This window comes from Pyrus communis, chromosome 2 (genome assembly GCF_963583255.1).
Source record: "Pyrus communis chromosome 2, drPyrComm1.1, whole genome shotgun sequence".
Classification (NCBI taxonomy): domain Eukaryota; kingdom Viridiplantae; phylum Streptophyta; class Magnoliopsida; order Rosales; family Rosaceae; genus Pyrus; species Pyrus communis.
In genome coordinates this window covers 22,129,924-22,144,792 of record NC_084804.1, presented here as the reverse complement: position 1 = coordinate 22,144,792, position 14,869 = coordinate 22,129,924, and the positions used below count along the sequence as shown (strand labels likewise).

At 38.8% G+C, this 14,869-nt stretch overlaps 1 protein-coding gene across 1 annotated transcript; it reads left to right on the top strand.

Moving 5' to 3' along the window:
• Positions 1 to 450: 450 nt before the first annotated feature.
• Positions 451 to 10,970, top strand: LOC137722563 (autophagy-related protein 2). The gene is made up of 15 exons (XM_068461599.1): positions 451 to 806; positions 1,400 to 2,472; positions 2,686 to 2,834; positions 3,267 to 3,430; positions 3,552 to 6,728; positions 6,813 to 6,925; positions 7,048 to 7,255; positions 7,790 to 7,903; positions 8,731 to 8,838; positions 8,927 to 9,059; positions 9,347 to 9,546; positions 9,726 to 9,922; positions 10,040 to 10,114; positions 10,239 to 10,335; positions 10,696 to 10,970. Exons 1-13 carry the CDS (start codon positions 603 to 605, stop codon positions 10,110 to 10,112), a joined length of 5,913 nt encoding a protein of 1,970 aa, XP_068317700.1. The 5' UTR covers positions 451 to 602; the 3' UTR covers positions 10,113 to 10,114; positions 10,239 to 10,335; positions 10,696 to 10,970.
• Positions 10,971 to 14,869: the final 3,899 nt, after the last annotated feature.

Sequence of the window (14,869 nt, the reverse complement as noted above, 5' to 3'; positions counted from 1 at the left end):
GAGCCACACATATTAGATTAAAATAAAACTCTCTGCTAATTGTTAGCACATGGAGCACTCTCTGGTAATTGTTAGCACATAAAGCTTATATGTGAGACTAACTTTATCTTTTCACATGTGTGCCTCATGTGCTAACAAAGGGAGTTGACGAAATTTTAATGTTGGACCTAAATCCTAACAAACTTTATCACATGAACTCAAATCCTAATTCTTTTTTATCACATATCTTCTAACTACCCTACCACACTGAACCATTAATCCAATTAAGCCTCAATTTATATATTCCCGGAAATTACGAGCCCGTGAGAGACCAGAAAATTAAAAAAATAATAATAAAAAGAAAGAACAAAAATTTGGTCACCGTCACTGTCGTTCTTACACCTCATCAAAATCAAAACTCAAAAGCAATATGCCAATATTCTTGTGAAAAATCATGAGGGTTCGACCTCGACCTACCAGCCGCCCTAATTCCAGCCGCCCTAATTCCAAACGCGCCGTTTCACCCTCCTAAATTCCCCTCCCCGAACCCTAATTCCACAAATTCTTCTCAATTCCGAATTCGTCCGCCCCTGCTGCTGTCGTCGTGTTCGTAGTCGGCGGCCATGTTTCCGTGGAACATCGCGAAGTCGGCGGAGGCGATGTTCTCGCGGTGGGCCGTGAAGAGAGTATGCAAGTTCCTGTTGAAGAAGAAGTTGGGGCAGTTCATATTGGGTGACATCGACGCCGACCAGCTCGATGTCCAGCTCTCCGAGGGCACCATTCAGCTCAACGACCTCGCGCTTAACGTCGATTTTCTTAATCAGAATGTACGTACGCACCTTTTTCTGTGTTTGGTTTTGGTATTAACTCGTGTTTGGCTGCCGAGAAAATAAAAGAAAAATACAACTATGGTACCCTTGTATTTCTTTCTGTAAATATGAATTTTGCCCCACTTGAGGTGGCTGAAGTTTGAAACCCGAATTCGGTAGTCTTGGTTTGAAAATTGTTTAGGGATTTTGTGAGTTTTAAAATAATTCGGTACGAAGCTGTGGTTTTGAAATATCCAGAATTCATGTTATAATGATAGGAATATGAATACTGTTTTTGTTAGCTGGATGTTATGTGAGTTTTCGATATAGTCTCGGTTTGAAAATTGTTTAAGGATTTTGTGAGTTTTCAAATGATTCGACGCAAAGCTGTGGTTTTGAAATATTCAGAATTCATGTTATAATGATAAGAATATGAATACTGCTTTTCTTAACTGGATGTTATGTGAGTTTTCAATAACTGGGGTAACTTGCATATTAAGTTTTGGTGGATTTTAGAGAGCTTTTGTACTTTTGTTAACTGCGTCTTAAGTTTATACATGAAATTGTTAATGTTTAATTGTGTCTTAAGGCCAACTTTTTTTCCCCCACAGTTCGGTGCAGCAGCATCGGTGATAATAAAAGAAGGATCTATTGGCTCCCTATTAGTTAGAATGCCTTGGAAGGGCAAAGGTTGTGAGGTTGAAGTGGATGAACTGGAGCTGGTGTTAAATCTGTGCGCAGAGAATAACACACCAGATAGTGCCGAAAGTTGCAACCTGGATAAGGATGCCAACCCAGGGACATTAGATGGTGACATGGCAGACGATGCTGCAAAATCTGCTTCCAGGGATGTGCATGAAGGTGTTAAAACAATTGCAAAGATGGTAAAGTGGTTTCTCACGAGCTTCCACGTAACGATAAAAAGGTTGATTGTTGCATTTGATCCTTGTTTAGAGAAGAATGGAAAGACATTAGGGTGTTCCTCAACCTTAGTGCTTCGAATTTTAGAAACAGAATGTGGAACGTGTGTTTCTGAAGATGATAGTCAAAATTCTGATTCAAGATTTGACAACTTTCTTGGGATTAGTCAATTGACCAACTTTGTCAAGTTTCAAGGAGCATCGCTTGAGCTGCTTCAAATGAATGATGCTGACAATCAAACATGCAGTCCATGCCAGTCAGAAAGAACATTTGGCGAATTTTTTCCAGCGTGCCGTCCACCGGGTGCCACCACTCCAATATTGGTTGGGAAAAGAGGGGGATTTTCAGGGAATATAAAATTAAGCATACCTTGGAAGAATGGGTCTTTAGACATTCGTAAAGTAGATGCAGATGTTTCTATTGAACCTTTAGAATTAAGATTTCAGCCCAGCACAACTAAATGGAGTTTACTTGCTTGGGAAAAATACAAAAATCTGGTGAAAGACAAGAGCAATCATAAGCCAGCGGATTCTGTTTATCTTGATTCAACATCTCACTGTATTTCACCAAGGTCTGTTTGTTCGACAACAGATAAGGTGAGGCCAAGTTGTGGTAGTTTTCCGACTGAATCATCTTCTTTTACCCTGCAAGAATCAGTGGCTGAACCTCTGCTGCCTGGGTCACATCTTATATCAGATTGGGTACCCTTTTTCATCCATCAAAATAAAAAAGATGGTATTGAAGAACTTGATTTTGGTGCAAGGTTAGTGTCATTCTGTTTTGCTATCAGTGTTTTTATCAAGGAACCGCAGTTGACATAACTTTCAGAGACATCTAGGGTTGTTTAGTTCATTAATATTGAGTATTTTGTTGTCACATTGAGTATTGCTGAACGTAACATTTCATGTTACAAACTTTATACATCTTATTTGTCTGCATCTCGTATTCTCATTGTCACTTTTTGGTCTTTTTGCAGTGTGGATCAGTTTTTTGAATGTTTTGATGGAATGAGAAGTTCCCAATCAGCATTAGGTAACAGTGGGATGTGGAACTGGACGTGTTCTGTTTTCACTGCTATCACAGCTGCATCGAGCCTTGCTTCCGGATCTTTGCATGTTCCACCTGGTGAGTGCAATATGAACCCTATCAACCTAGAAGTTTTAAAGTAAATTACTTCATTGCATATCTATTTTAAACTTTTTTGGGTAAATTATTATATAAAAAACTGAATCAATAATCATTGAAATGTCAGGAATATTTGTGGTGTCAAGTTGTTGTACCCAGGTTGTTGAACTCAGTTTGAAACTTTGCCAAAAATAGACTGTATGTCTTAATTGCTTTTAGATATAGGATATCTTACATTTCCATTTGGGATGAGCATGGAAGAAAGTTAAAAAATATGAGAAATATAGTTTATCTTCTGGAGATGTACAAGCTCTTGATTTGTAGTCTTTAGATGTTACGGTCTCTGATATGCTAGTAAATATTTCATACTGTGCATCTTTATTTCCTTCTAGACATTTGACACTGGAATTTTTTATTTTAATCTGTCTACAGAGCAGCAGCATGTTGAAACAAATCTTAAAGCAGCTTTAGCTGGGATTTCTGTTGTCTTTTCATTTCAAGATGAAAAGCAGACGCATTTTTGTGATAATAAGGTGGTTGATTCAGATGTTCTGTACCTAGGTGCAGAATGCCGAGACATCCTTCTTGTTACGCAGGTAATACCTGTGCTTGGGGTACATTTTAGATTTTGAGTTTGATGTCTATGATTTATACCTGTTATTTGGTTCTACGTGATTGTCAGCAACACTAACTTGAAACATCTGATAAGGTCCGCAGGTATGCCCTCAAGAGATAAGGTTCAAAGGAACAATGGAGTATATCGAGGTTGCTAATTACTCAAGTTACAAAGAAGATACCTCTGAGTTTGGCTTTCAAAGGTCTAATACCAATATTAACAGCCATACTCTTTTGGTTCAACATCTTCAAGCTGATGTTCAAAGTGTTCTTCCACTGCTTCCCTCATCTTTTGAAGATACAGTTGTAGAGGTTCCATTTGGGTATAAGGATGTAGTCAGAACTACTTTACTTAAAACTTCAGGTGTTACTCACTGTCAGTTTACTGTGAGTTCTAGTACTTCAAATGGGAGTTTATGCGGGACATCATTTTCACTGAAACTGCCACATTTTGTTTTTTGGGTGGACTTCTCTTTGCTAAATATGCTATTAGAACTGTCTAATGAAGTGGGAAAGCCTGTCAAAGCGAACGGTAATCAGACTGAGTTTTCTTCTGAGTCCTCTAATAAGAAGCTTGGATCATCTCATGGGGATCTTAGAAGATCTTCTAGTCGTGTTAAGACCTTGTCTTCAACAGAAACTCAGCGAGGTGATATATTGATTCCTAATGCAAGGATAATTCTCTGTTTTCATGACAAAGGTGGTAAAGATGTTAGAGGCTTCTCTTCCTGGGATCAGTTTATTGCTCTTGAGTTTTCTTCGCCATCAAATTTTAACAAAGGTGTTCAAGACCATGGCCCAACTTTAGATGCAAGGTCAGAGAAAATGTATTTTTCAACAGCCACACGTTCTTTACATTTGAATGTTGGTAATCTGGACATTTTCCTCGTCAGTCCTGCAAGTAAGGATAATGCTGGGATCAGCTCTGGAAACATGCAGAGGCATACATTTGCTGCAAAAAAAATAATGTCCGCCAGCAACAGTACGGGCCGTCTATCTGTTATTAGTATGCTTTGGCAGGAGGGTTATGTGACTGGCCCTTGGATAGCAAAGAAAGCCAAGTGCTTAGCTGGTTTTGAGGAATCAAGGAGCATTTCTAAATTTGTCGGCAAAGATCATGAATTTGCTTCAGTATCTACTATTAAAGATCTGCAAGATTTGAATTCTCAAACTCAACAGGAGATTATCTTGAGCTCTGCGTTTTCCCTACATGTTTGTCTACCCTCTGTTTCAATAAACTTGGACTATTCTCAATATAAAGGTTTATATTGTCTATTAGATCAAATGTTAAATGACTTAAACTCGGACTGTGATTCAGTCAATTTTAAGGAAGCATCTTCCGCATCCCAGACATCTATCCTTGTTAGATGTGATTCTGTTGAAATTTTGATTAGCCTGGATGTGAAGGAGATTGTCAAAAGCTCAATACAGAGTGAACTTCCTGGGTCGTGGCATCAGCTGAAACTGAAAATTCAGAAGCTAGATGTGCTGTCTGTCTCCAATATTGGAGGTATATCAGGTGCCGATTTTTTCTGGCTGGCCCATGGTGAAGGCAAATTGTGGGGTTACATAACTGGAATTCCTGATCAGGAGTTTCTTCTGATTGAGTGCAGCAACTCAACAATGAAACGCGGTGATGGAGGGGGCTCTAATGCATTATCCTGCAGGCTAGCTGGTTCTGATATTGTACATTTGTGGGATCCCAAAAGTTTTCATGGTTCTACGTCTGTAACTGTCAGATGTGCCACAATAGTTGCATTAGGTGGTCGCTTGGATTGGGCAGATGCACTATGCTCTTTTTTCATTATTCCTTGTGAAAATGAAGCGGAAAAGTGTAACAAAAAGGATGAATTTAGTGCACCTCACAGATCTTCTTTTGTTCTTAACTTGGTTGATATTGGATTAAGTTATGAGCCCTACCTCAAGAATGTGGTGGTCAGGCATGAAGCTTCAGATTCTGAGCCCAATTCTTCATCTTTCAAGGAAGAGACGGGTGAGGAACATGTTTCTTGTCTTTTGGCTGCATCTTCCTTGAATCTTTCAAACTCAACCAGGGCAGGCTCAGTAGAAAATGATTACAGAATAAGAGTGCAAGATCTTGGACTTCTCCTCTGTTTAATGTCAAAGCCTGAGGATGTTGGTGGCATTTATAGTGCAGTACATCTTCACAAGATTGGGTATGTTAAAGTTGCCAGGGAGGCACTGGTAGAAGCAACTTTGAGAACTAATTGTAATAGTGGCCTTCTCTGGGAGGTAGAATGTTCAAAATCTCACATCTATGTGGAAACTTGCCATGACACCATGTCCAGTCTGTTTCGTTTAGCTGCCCAACTTCAACAGCTATTTGCCCCTGACATGGAGGAATCAGTCGTGCACTTGCAGACTAGATGGAATAAGGTACAGCAGGAACAAGAGAGCAGAGGTTTTCATGATGAAGCAAGGAACTGTGGTAGTGATCCTTTACGAGCAACTTCTCAATTGCACACTTCTGGTGCAGTTACAGAGAGTGAAACTCAGTTGGTTGGGTTAATGGATGAGATATGTGATGATGCATTTCTTTCGGATAAGAATCAGACCTGCCATTCTGAGTCGCAAATTGGTATCTCATTTGATCAAGACCTTGGAGAGGCTCATTATTCCAGCATTGCAACTCCTGATATTCTTTCACTTGGTGCACCTTATAATGGGTCAGTGCCTGAAGCAGAGTTGGAAAGTAGTCAAACATCATTTCTACAAGAAGGTACTGTTCTGAAGTTAATAGAAGGGTATTGTTTGCCTGATTTACGGCCTCTCTCGGAATTATCTGCCAACAGACAGTCATCGAATGAGATTCTAAAATGCAAATCCAAGAATTTCATAAATGGAGATGTTGGAGGAGATGGTAATGGATGGTATGGTACTTCCATTAGCATTTTAGAAAACCACATTCCTGAAGCATGTGAAACTAGTATGAAACAATCTGCCGAAGACAATCTTCCTTTTATTGAAGGTATAAAGTGCAATGATTTTGGAAAAGCCATTGGACGTGTACTTCTTAAGAACATTGATGTTAGGTGGAGAATGCTTTCTGGGTCAGACTGGCACGATTCTAGATCAACTGGTCAGCGATCAGTGGATTTTAGCGGAAGGGATGCTACTGTATGTTTAGAGCTTGCACTATCCGGAATGGAGTTTCAGTATGACATTTTTCCCGTCGGTGGAATCTGTGTATCTAAGCTCTCTCTTTCAGTTCAAGATTTTTATCTATATGACAGCAGCAAAGAGGCTCCTTGGAAACTGGTAAACCTGCTATGCTTTCACATGAAAATTTTACTTTTTGTGCTTTACAGAGTTGATTAATTATTTATCTTTTTTGTTTGGAAGGTACTCGGATATTATCATTCAAAGGACCGACCTCGAAAATCATCTTCGAAAGCATTCAAGCTGGACTTAGAATCTGTCAGACCAGATCCCTTAACTCCTCTTGAAGAGTATCGGTATTCCTTCTGCTTTATATTATAATTAGTGTACGGTTAAGTTGGTTGTACAAATCTGCTTAGGAATGATGGTGATTTAACAGTATTATTCGAGTCTTGGTTCTTATATTATTTCCTTGTAGGTTACGTGTTGCACTCCTTCCCATGCTATTGCATCTTCATCAGTCCCAACTTGATTTTCTCATTAACTTCTTTGCGGCAAAGAGCTCTTCAACTGATCATTCTCCGGGTGGTCATCAAGATGCTGATGGTTCAAAAGTCTTGCCGGTAAAAAGTAATGATCTTGCAGGGCATACCATTGAAGAGGAGGCATTTCTTCCTTATTTTCAGGCAAGTTGTTTCCTTGTCCTCACTGGTGTGCTTTGAGTTTTAGCTTTCAACCTAGTTACAACTTTATGTGTGTTTGCATGGGAAATATCAGTCTTGCTTCATTAAGCCTTTTCCCAGTAAAATGGGTCATTTGCATGCTTCCTTTTTTGAGACTGCTGAGGTCCTCAAACATGTATTACCTCAGGGCATGTTCAAAGCCAATCCCCATTATAATGATTATATCCTCTCTTCAAGAGGGAAAAAAAAAGGGAATGGGAAACTAGAGAAATACAAACGAAAGAGTGGTATAGGCTGTGAGTAGATTGACACTGATTAGTTGATGGTTCCTTATTACACATGAGCATAGTAAAGCAGCTGACATCCAATTTGTTATCTTTGCTACCTATGCAATTCTAGGTTGCTCTGATTATGTCAATTTTCAATATGCGGTTACATAATTTATTTCATTTTTAGAATTTATGCTTTGTGATTTTTCTAAACGATAATGTGAGAATACATGTTCCAACTGCTTACATTTTCGTTTTTCCCCTTCAGAAGTTCGATATATGGCCTATTCTAGTTCGGGTTGACTACAGTCCCAGCCGTGTTGATCTGGCAGCATTAAGAGGCGGGAAGTATGTTGAACTTGTAAATCTTGTTCCATGGAAGGTGAATACTTTGCTTCTTATATTGAACATTATGAGGTTTTGTACAAGGGTATAAAAAGGCTATACTTGATACTTATTTGTCCTCATATATCTGATTGTGAAAAGACACATGAAGGATACTATGCTTTGCTCCTGGTATTGCTTCCCATGATATTTTTTTGTTCTTCATTGTAAACCATGACTCCATGATTCTGCTGCTTGTGTTTGTTTGGCATTAGTCTTCCAACTTTTTCATTTTTCCTATCCAGTATGCGAAGTTTAGCCATTTATCCAAAAAATTTAATGAGTCTTATCGTTTTTGTCTTTAGGTTTATGCTTCTTATTGTCCTATCTGTTAACTTGAGTTCAAGAAGTTGGAGTTTTAGTTTTCATTTTCTTTTATAAAAAATCTTGGAAAATTTATGTATTACCATATACTGGAGGTCTGAAATTCTGGAGTGAATAAACAGAAAGGTTTCAATAAGCCCACTCGATATAAATGCATATACCACATGCACACACACAGGCAGATACATGTTTTTATAACTTTAAAAACTTAACGAAGTGGGACATAACTTTAAAAAAACTTCAAAGAAGTGTGATGTTTATTTAATGTGTAAGCCATTGATATTTTTCTTTTGTTACTCGGTGGTATTGTTCATCCTTGTTATGCTCTCTTTCAAAATCTTGTTGTAATAGAAACTAAATTCTACTTGTGCTAGCGAGTTTAGTAGTCCAAACCCTGATATCTAATTATCTGATCTGTGCGTTCCATTGTATGCGTTTAAATTTTCTCTCATTGAAATTTACTGAGAAACTTATTGGCCATACTTTCACAAATAAATTCAGGGCATTGAGCTACAGCTTAAGCATGTTCATGCTGTTGGTATCTATGGATGGGGCAGTGTGTGTGAGACAATTATAGGAGAGTGGCTAGAAGAGATTTCTCAAAATCAGGTTTTAGTTGCTTTACCCTTACTGTTTTGGAATTCTTCCCCCCTTCAAATGCTAGTGGATGTATAACGAGTTTTCTTTAATAATGTAGATTCATAAAATATTGAGAGGTCTTCCAACAATTCAGTCGTGGGTAGCACTTAGTGCTGGTGCAAGGAAGTTGGTTTCTTTGCCAATTGAGAGTTACAGGAAGGACAAAAAACTACTTAAGGGAATGCAAAGAGGTAAGTTGAGTGCATTCAAATGTTTTCCTTCTGTAACCTGTGCATGTCAGTTTTGGGCGTTTGCGTTTTAGCTGAAGTATTTAAAAACAAAAGAAACAATATGTAGCTCTTAATTTTGATCGTTGACTCAAGGTTATATCTAACTTCAGTGTCAATTAACTGAGTTTAGATAAATGAGTACTTTCTGGTTATTCAACAGTATATAAAGGCATGTCGTCACTTGTCATTGGTACATTGTCAATAATTAAATAATTTTTGGTATCCATGATGGGGCTACTTGCTACCAGGTACAATTGCATTTCTTAGAAGTATTTCTCTTGAAGCTGTTGGACTTGGAGTACATTTGGCCGCCGGGGCATATGATATTTTGCTCCAAGCGGAATATTTACTTACAGGCATTCCTTCTGCGCCACGGTCTGTACCACATAAAATGAAAACCAACGTTCGATCTAATCAACCTATAGATGCTCAACAAGGAATTCATCAGGTGAAATTTCCAACCTTGGAAGTTGCTTGCAAATATTTGGAAATAGTTGTACTAAATTCCCAATAGTGCAGGGAACTAAAAAATTAGTTCTTTCAAAATTTGAAATTTCAACCCAGAGCTGTTCTGTTGGCTAAAAAGAAAATGATCCTGAAAACAAGTTATTTGTCTTTCTTTGATAGGCTTATGAAAGCCTTAGTGATGGCCTGGGGAAATCTGCTTCTGCCTTGATACGGACTCCTTTGAAAAAATACCAGCGTGGAGCTGGTGCAGGACCAGCTTTGGCCACTGCTGCTCGGGCAGTTCCTGCAGCTGCTATAACTCCTGCTTCTGCTTGTGCTAGTGCTATGCACTGTGCTCTTCTTGGCTTCAGAAATAGGTCAGTCTTGCATTTTTTATTTTGTTTTGTTTATTATGACAATAAAGAATATTTCAAAAATATATTTGACACATCGATTTCTAAAACCAATATTTACTGTGGTGCTTGTGTGTGCAGCCTTGATCCTGAGCGTAAGAAAGAGTCCATTGAGAAATATCTGGGTCCCCCTCAACCATGGGAACAAAACTAATGGTTCGAACGAATAAATTCTGATTAATACTGCTATCTTTCAGCGGAATATTTATTGCATATCCATCACATTGTACATCCCAGATTGGTAGCTTACTTTTTGTTTGTTGTTCTTTTATTACTGTAGGTGATTAAACGCACGACTGAAATCTTGAACTTCCTGTATTCCAGAAGAGGAGATCGGTAACATGCCATCTGTTCTTGCATTATAACATATGTATCATGTGAGTTGAACTTTCTGTCCATATTAAATAAAGTTTTTGCAATACACGTTTGTGTGATTGTGTGTTTTTGTGTCTCTCAAATCGGGTGTTAATTATGAAAAATAATGATGTCAGTTGCTCATAACTAAGCCTTTATAACCATAATTTCCGATCGCCTTTGTTAGATAACGGGAAACAGAGAAACTGCTATATTAGAAATATTGTCTGTAGCTATTAGCTGCCGATGCACCTATTGTTATGGACAACATATCTTTAACTCAGCATGAACCTGGACAGATAATCTGTTGTCTATATGATTTCCCTTTTTCGTAAATGTGGCTTGATTTACAAGGTAGTTACGTGCAGTCTTAATGGTTGCAGGTGTACAGTTACTGGAACTATTTACCGGATTCTTTCCATCAGAACAAGACCATCTGGTAGTTCTGTACAAAATGTAAATTTCCAAATAGTGCTCATAATTCTTAGCATACCCCAACAGACGTTGTAGATATGGTGTGCGATTGGCTTAGTTAGGAATTCTTTTAAAAGGCATCTAGTGTATGTTGCTTTGTGTTTGTTGTAAATATTTATTCAAATATTGTTTCTCAACAGGCAAGGTTGCTAGTCAGGAAGATTTGTTGTGCCTTTGTGGATCATCTCCTTTTAATCTTTTTCTTGGTTTTTTTTTTTTTTTTTTTTTTAAGGGCGTTCCTCTTTTGTTTATTCAGCTATTCTTACGTTTGTCCCGAGAAAGAACTAACTAGGGGTGGGCAAATGGGTAGAGAACCCGTGGATTGGGACAGGTAATCAAGGTTTGGGGTGGGGCGGGGCATTAATTTTTTGTTTTTTGGGGGGGGGGGGGGGGAAGGGGAGGGGGGGCCCGGACCGGCCAATTTAAAATGTAATCAATAAGATTGAATGACTAACAATTATCCAATATCAATTGTTAGGATGAGATTGTTTCTCTCTAACCTAGTCCCTCAGTCCCTCCCTTCCCGAGTCCCACACTACACTCATCTATCCCAATCCTGTCTCCCTATACGACATCATCGAAACTTAGACCATCGATCCATCATCGTCACCCCATCTCCGCCGCAACGACCACCACCACCCCATCATCGGCATCTAGATCTCTGGTTAACCGATCATCATCATCATCGACGGCACCAACCATCTCGATTCCTCGACAGCACCACTCATCTCAATTCCTCGATGACAGCACCGTCATCGCTACCAACATCACCCCATCACTTTCTTGAATAGTAGAAATGGATTTGCCCTATTTATTTTTAAATGGAATCAAAACTGATTGCAGGAAGGTTTGTGGAGTCGTGACAACTATGGGAATAAGACTAAATAGGCAGGCAAGCTGGAGATCTAGTAGCATATGCTGGTCAGCAAATGAGCTCATATGCGGAAGAGCATATCCTTCCTGCAAACAAAGCTATGATGAGGAAGACGACCTCAACGAGGTCAACCCACCTATGCTGACAAAAAAAAAAAAAAAAAAAAAAAATAATTTATAATTGGACCCGTGGACTAGGCCCGAATTGGCCCGTTTCATATAGGCCGGGTAAGGTCCAGTTTCAAATTCAGAAATTTCAAAACCCGACTCAGCTTGTCTCGTTTCATTTTTAATCGGTTCCAATCTGGTTCCTTCAAATTTGGTGCCCAGCCCTAGAACTAACAGCTGCAAATATCTTTGGTAATTATGTGTTTGACAAGTAGTGATTTGATTTCCTCCCGACACTTCCTCGCCCTCTTTAGTTGCAGCTCTTGAACCAAAATATTATCAATGACATATCTATATTTAGGGCGAGGGAGTAATGGGAATCGAACTCCGAGATTCATCCTTAATAAAAGTATGCCTAATTTTGTGTTGATTGATAAGTGCTAAGGGTATGGTTGGACGTAGGCTTCTTTATTGAACATTTGTTTTAAAGAGAATGATATACATAAAAATGAGTCGCTAAATGACAATATCTTATAACAACCATACAAGCTTATATAGAAAAGTTAATTCATGACATTGTAGAGTATGATTAAAATACTACTATTTTAACGTTCTGATTTTATGTAAGTGTTTCTCCAATACAGGGATGGATGTTCAACTACACACGTGCTTATAAACGCTGAGTGAGTCCAAGGAAACAGGGATGAAGATGGGATTGGTGAGGGTGGGGTGGGTCTCATATGGAGATTTGTTTGGAGGCACTGAATCCCTTCCACATCCAATAAAATTGCGCTTGCTGAACATGCGATTCGGGCCGTTAAAATTTAATCCAATGGCTACAAGCAATGGGACCTTTAAAAGTTATAATAATTGTAACCGTTGTATCAAATTTCAACGGTCCTGATCGCCTGCTCAACAGGCTCAGTATATATAGATCCGGAAGGAATCTGGTTCCTTGTTTGGAGTCAATTTATGTCCCAAACGCAGCGGATCTGAGTCTAAAGCATTGATTGGGATTTGGAACTGCAGATGAGGTGTTGGATCGTATACTTCACGACGTCGGCAAGATCCGTGTGTAAGGTCAACTAGAGGAACAAGCGCATGGGGTTCCTAATCAGGTGCATTTTATTTGGCAGCATATGCAAAAGAGAGGTTTCTCTCCCTTCCTAATCTCTCTCTCCTTCCATCCCCTTCTATTTAAACTGTTACGATTACGCCACGTCTATATCTTGTTTTGAATTTTTTATATAGAGAATATGACAAAAAGAAGAGTGTGAGAGGAGGGGATGGTAATAGGAGGAGAGAGAATCCTACTCACATATGCAATATGGGATGTGTAAAAGTTTTTCTTTCTTCAATGATACTCTTTCAAAATTAGAAATGAAATGTTTTATTTTTAATCTCGTAGGTAACAAATTTAAAATTTATTTATTTATAAATATGTAAAAGAAATTTATTCTTATTGAAGGCTTCAATTTCACGTCATGTGAAGCAAAATGAGAAAACAAATATGAAACATAAACATTTTACTGAAACGGATCGAATTTTTACCAGACAAACATACCTCACATTCTTTTGTAACTTTATTTTCTAGTGTGATTGTTACTTTGCTATTTAACTCACCAATAAAAGCTAACTTATTGGATCACATAAGTACCAACTTTAACATCGTTACTAGTAAACATAAAACAATTTTTGAGTAACCTTGACTCAAGAATAATTAAGTGTAGCAAGACCATTATCGATTTTCTAAGTTTGCCACTCACTGACTTTATGGGATTATCACTAAATTAAACAAATCAAATCCAAATTCATAACACTAAAAGGTATGTGCATATGATGTATGGGTGCATTTTTGCTCACCCACATTAACATTGGTGTATGCTCACCATACACTTATATGTCTGCCATCTGTCTCATTCCCTAATCATAGTTAATGACACACCCCGACCGAGATCAGGGCGTGCTGGCCGTCACACGAAGGTGACGTAACCATGTGCGCGTGCGGAAGCTAATGAGAAGGTAATATAAAAGTACTAATAATTAAAAACCTAATAACATACAAAGTACTAGTGTATGTGAGACACAATTCAGAGCAAGTCTACAACAGTCCAAAAGGAAAAGATACGACAAATTTACACCCGAAGGTGACCCTACAATGGTGAGTGTCTGTCAGAAATGCCGGGACGCCCTCTGGGATAAACCACCGAACTTGCTAGACCACTAGAACCTGGAGGGGCGCAAAAACAAAAGCGTGAGTGGGCAAAAACAAAGTTCTTTGAAAACTCTTTAGCAAAATACATTCTAACCCCTCGCCGTAAAACCTGTATACTTCCCAGAAAATGAACATATATACGTATGTATAGGTATGCCAATCATGCTCCACAATATGCCATTCATGCTCACAATATGCCATTCATGCTCACAATATGCCATTCATGCTTGAGAATATGCCACAACAGAATCTCGTAATCAAATGTAAATGTTCAAGCGTAATTCACATCAATAACATATAAACTGGCAGCCGGGAGTCACCTAACGTGACATGTACCGCTGCCTATAGAGCTCCAATCTCAACTCAACATCTGAATCTGCACACAAGTCGGAGCCACCTAACGTGGTCTGTACGACAAGACTGGGTGTAATATATACGCTCTAGTGCTACGATCACGTGAAGACTATGCGAATAATCGCGGGTCACCTACGAGTCGGAACCACCTAATGTGGTCTGCACGACAAGGCTTGCACCTAACTTGGATCCAAGGCGAGCGTGTGGTGCTGGTGAACATCACGTGAAGGACTATGCCCTGGCCCTGGGCGGGAGCACTAACACCGGGGGTGCAGATTATGAGCTCTCTAAGCATTTCAAACTACGATTGCATAATAAACAGGAATGCATAACCACATCTTACCTGGCACTTACCTGTGCGTCCACAGCACCAATTACACATTTATATATATGTATGTCACTACTAATGCATGTGATGATGCATAAGTATTAGTAATAAAATGTATGGCATAAAACAAATAACCTTTTCTATTTAATTTCTGGGAATATAAATGTATATAGGTATATACGGAAAACAAAAGCCCACTCACTGA

Bases quoted from the DNA above. Each gene is read 5' to 3' on its own strand.
- LOC137722563 (XM_068461599.1), top strand. From the start codon at position 603: ATGTTTCCGTGGAACATCGCGAAGTCGGCGGAGGCGATGTTCTCGCGG. The intron at 3,431-3,551 runs GTAATACCTGTG...TAAGGTCCGCAG, and splicing joins ACATCCTTCTTGTTACGCAG to GTATGCCCTCAAGAGATAAG. The intron at 8,839-8,926 runs GTTTTAGTTGCT...TTAATAATGTAG, and splicing joins AAGAGATTTCTCAAAATCAG to ATTCATAAAATATTGAGAGG.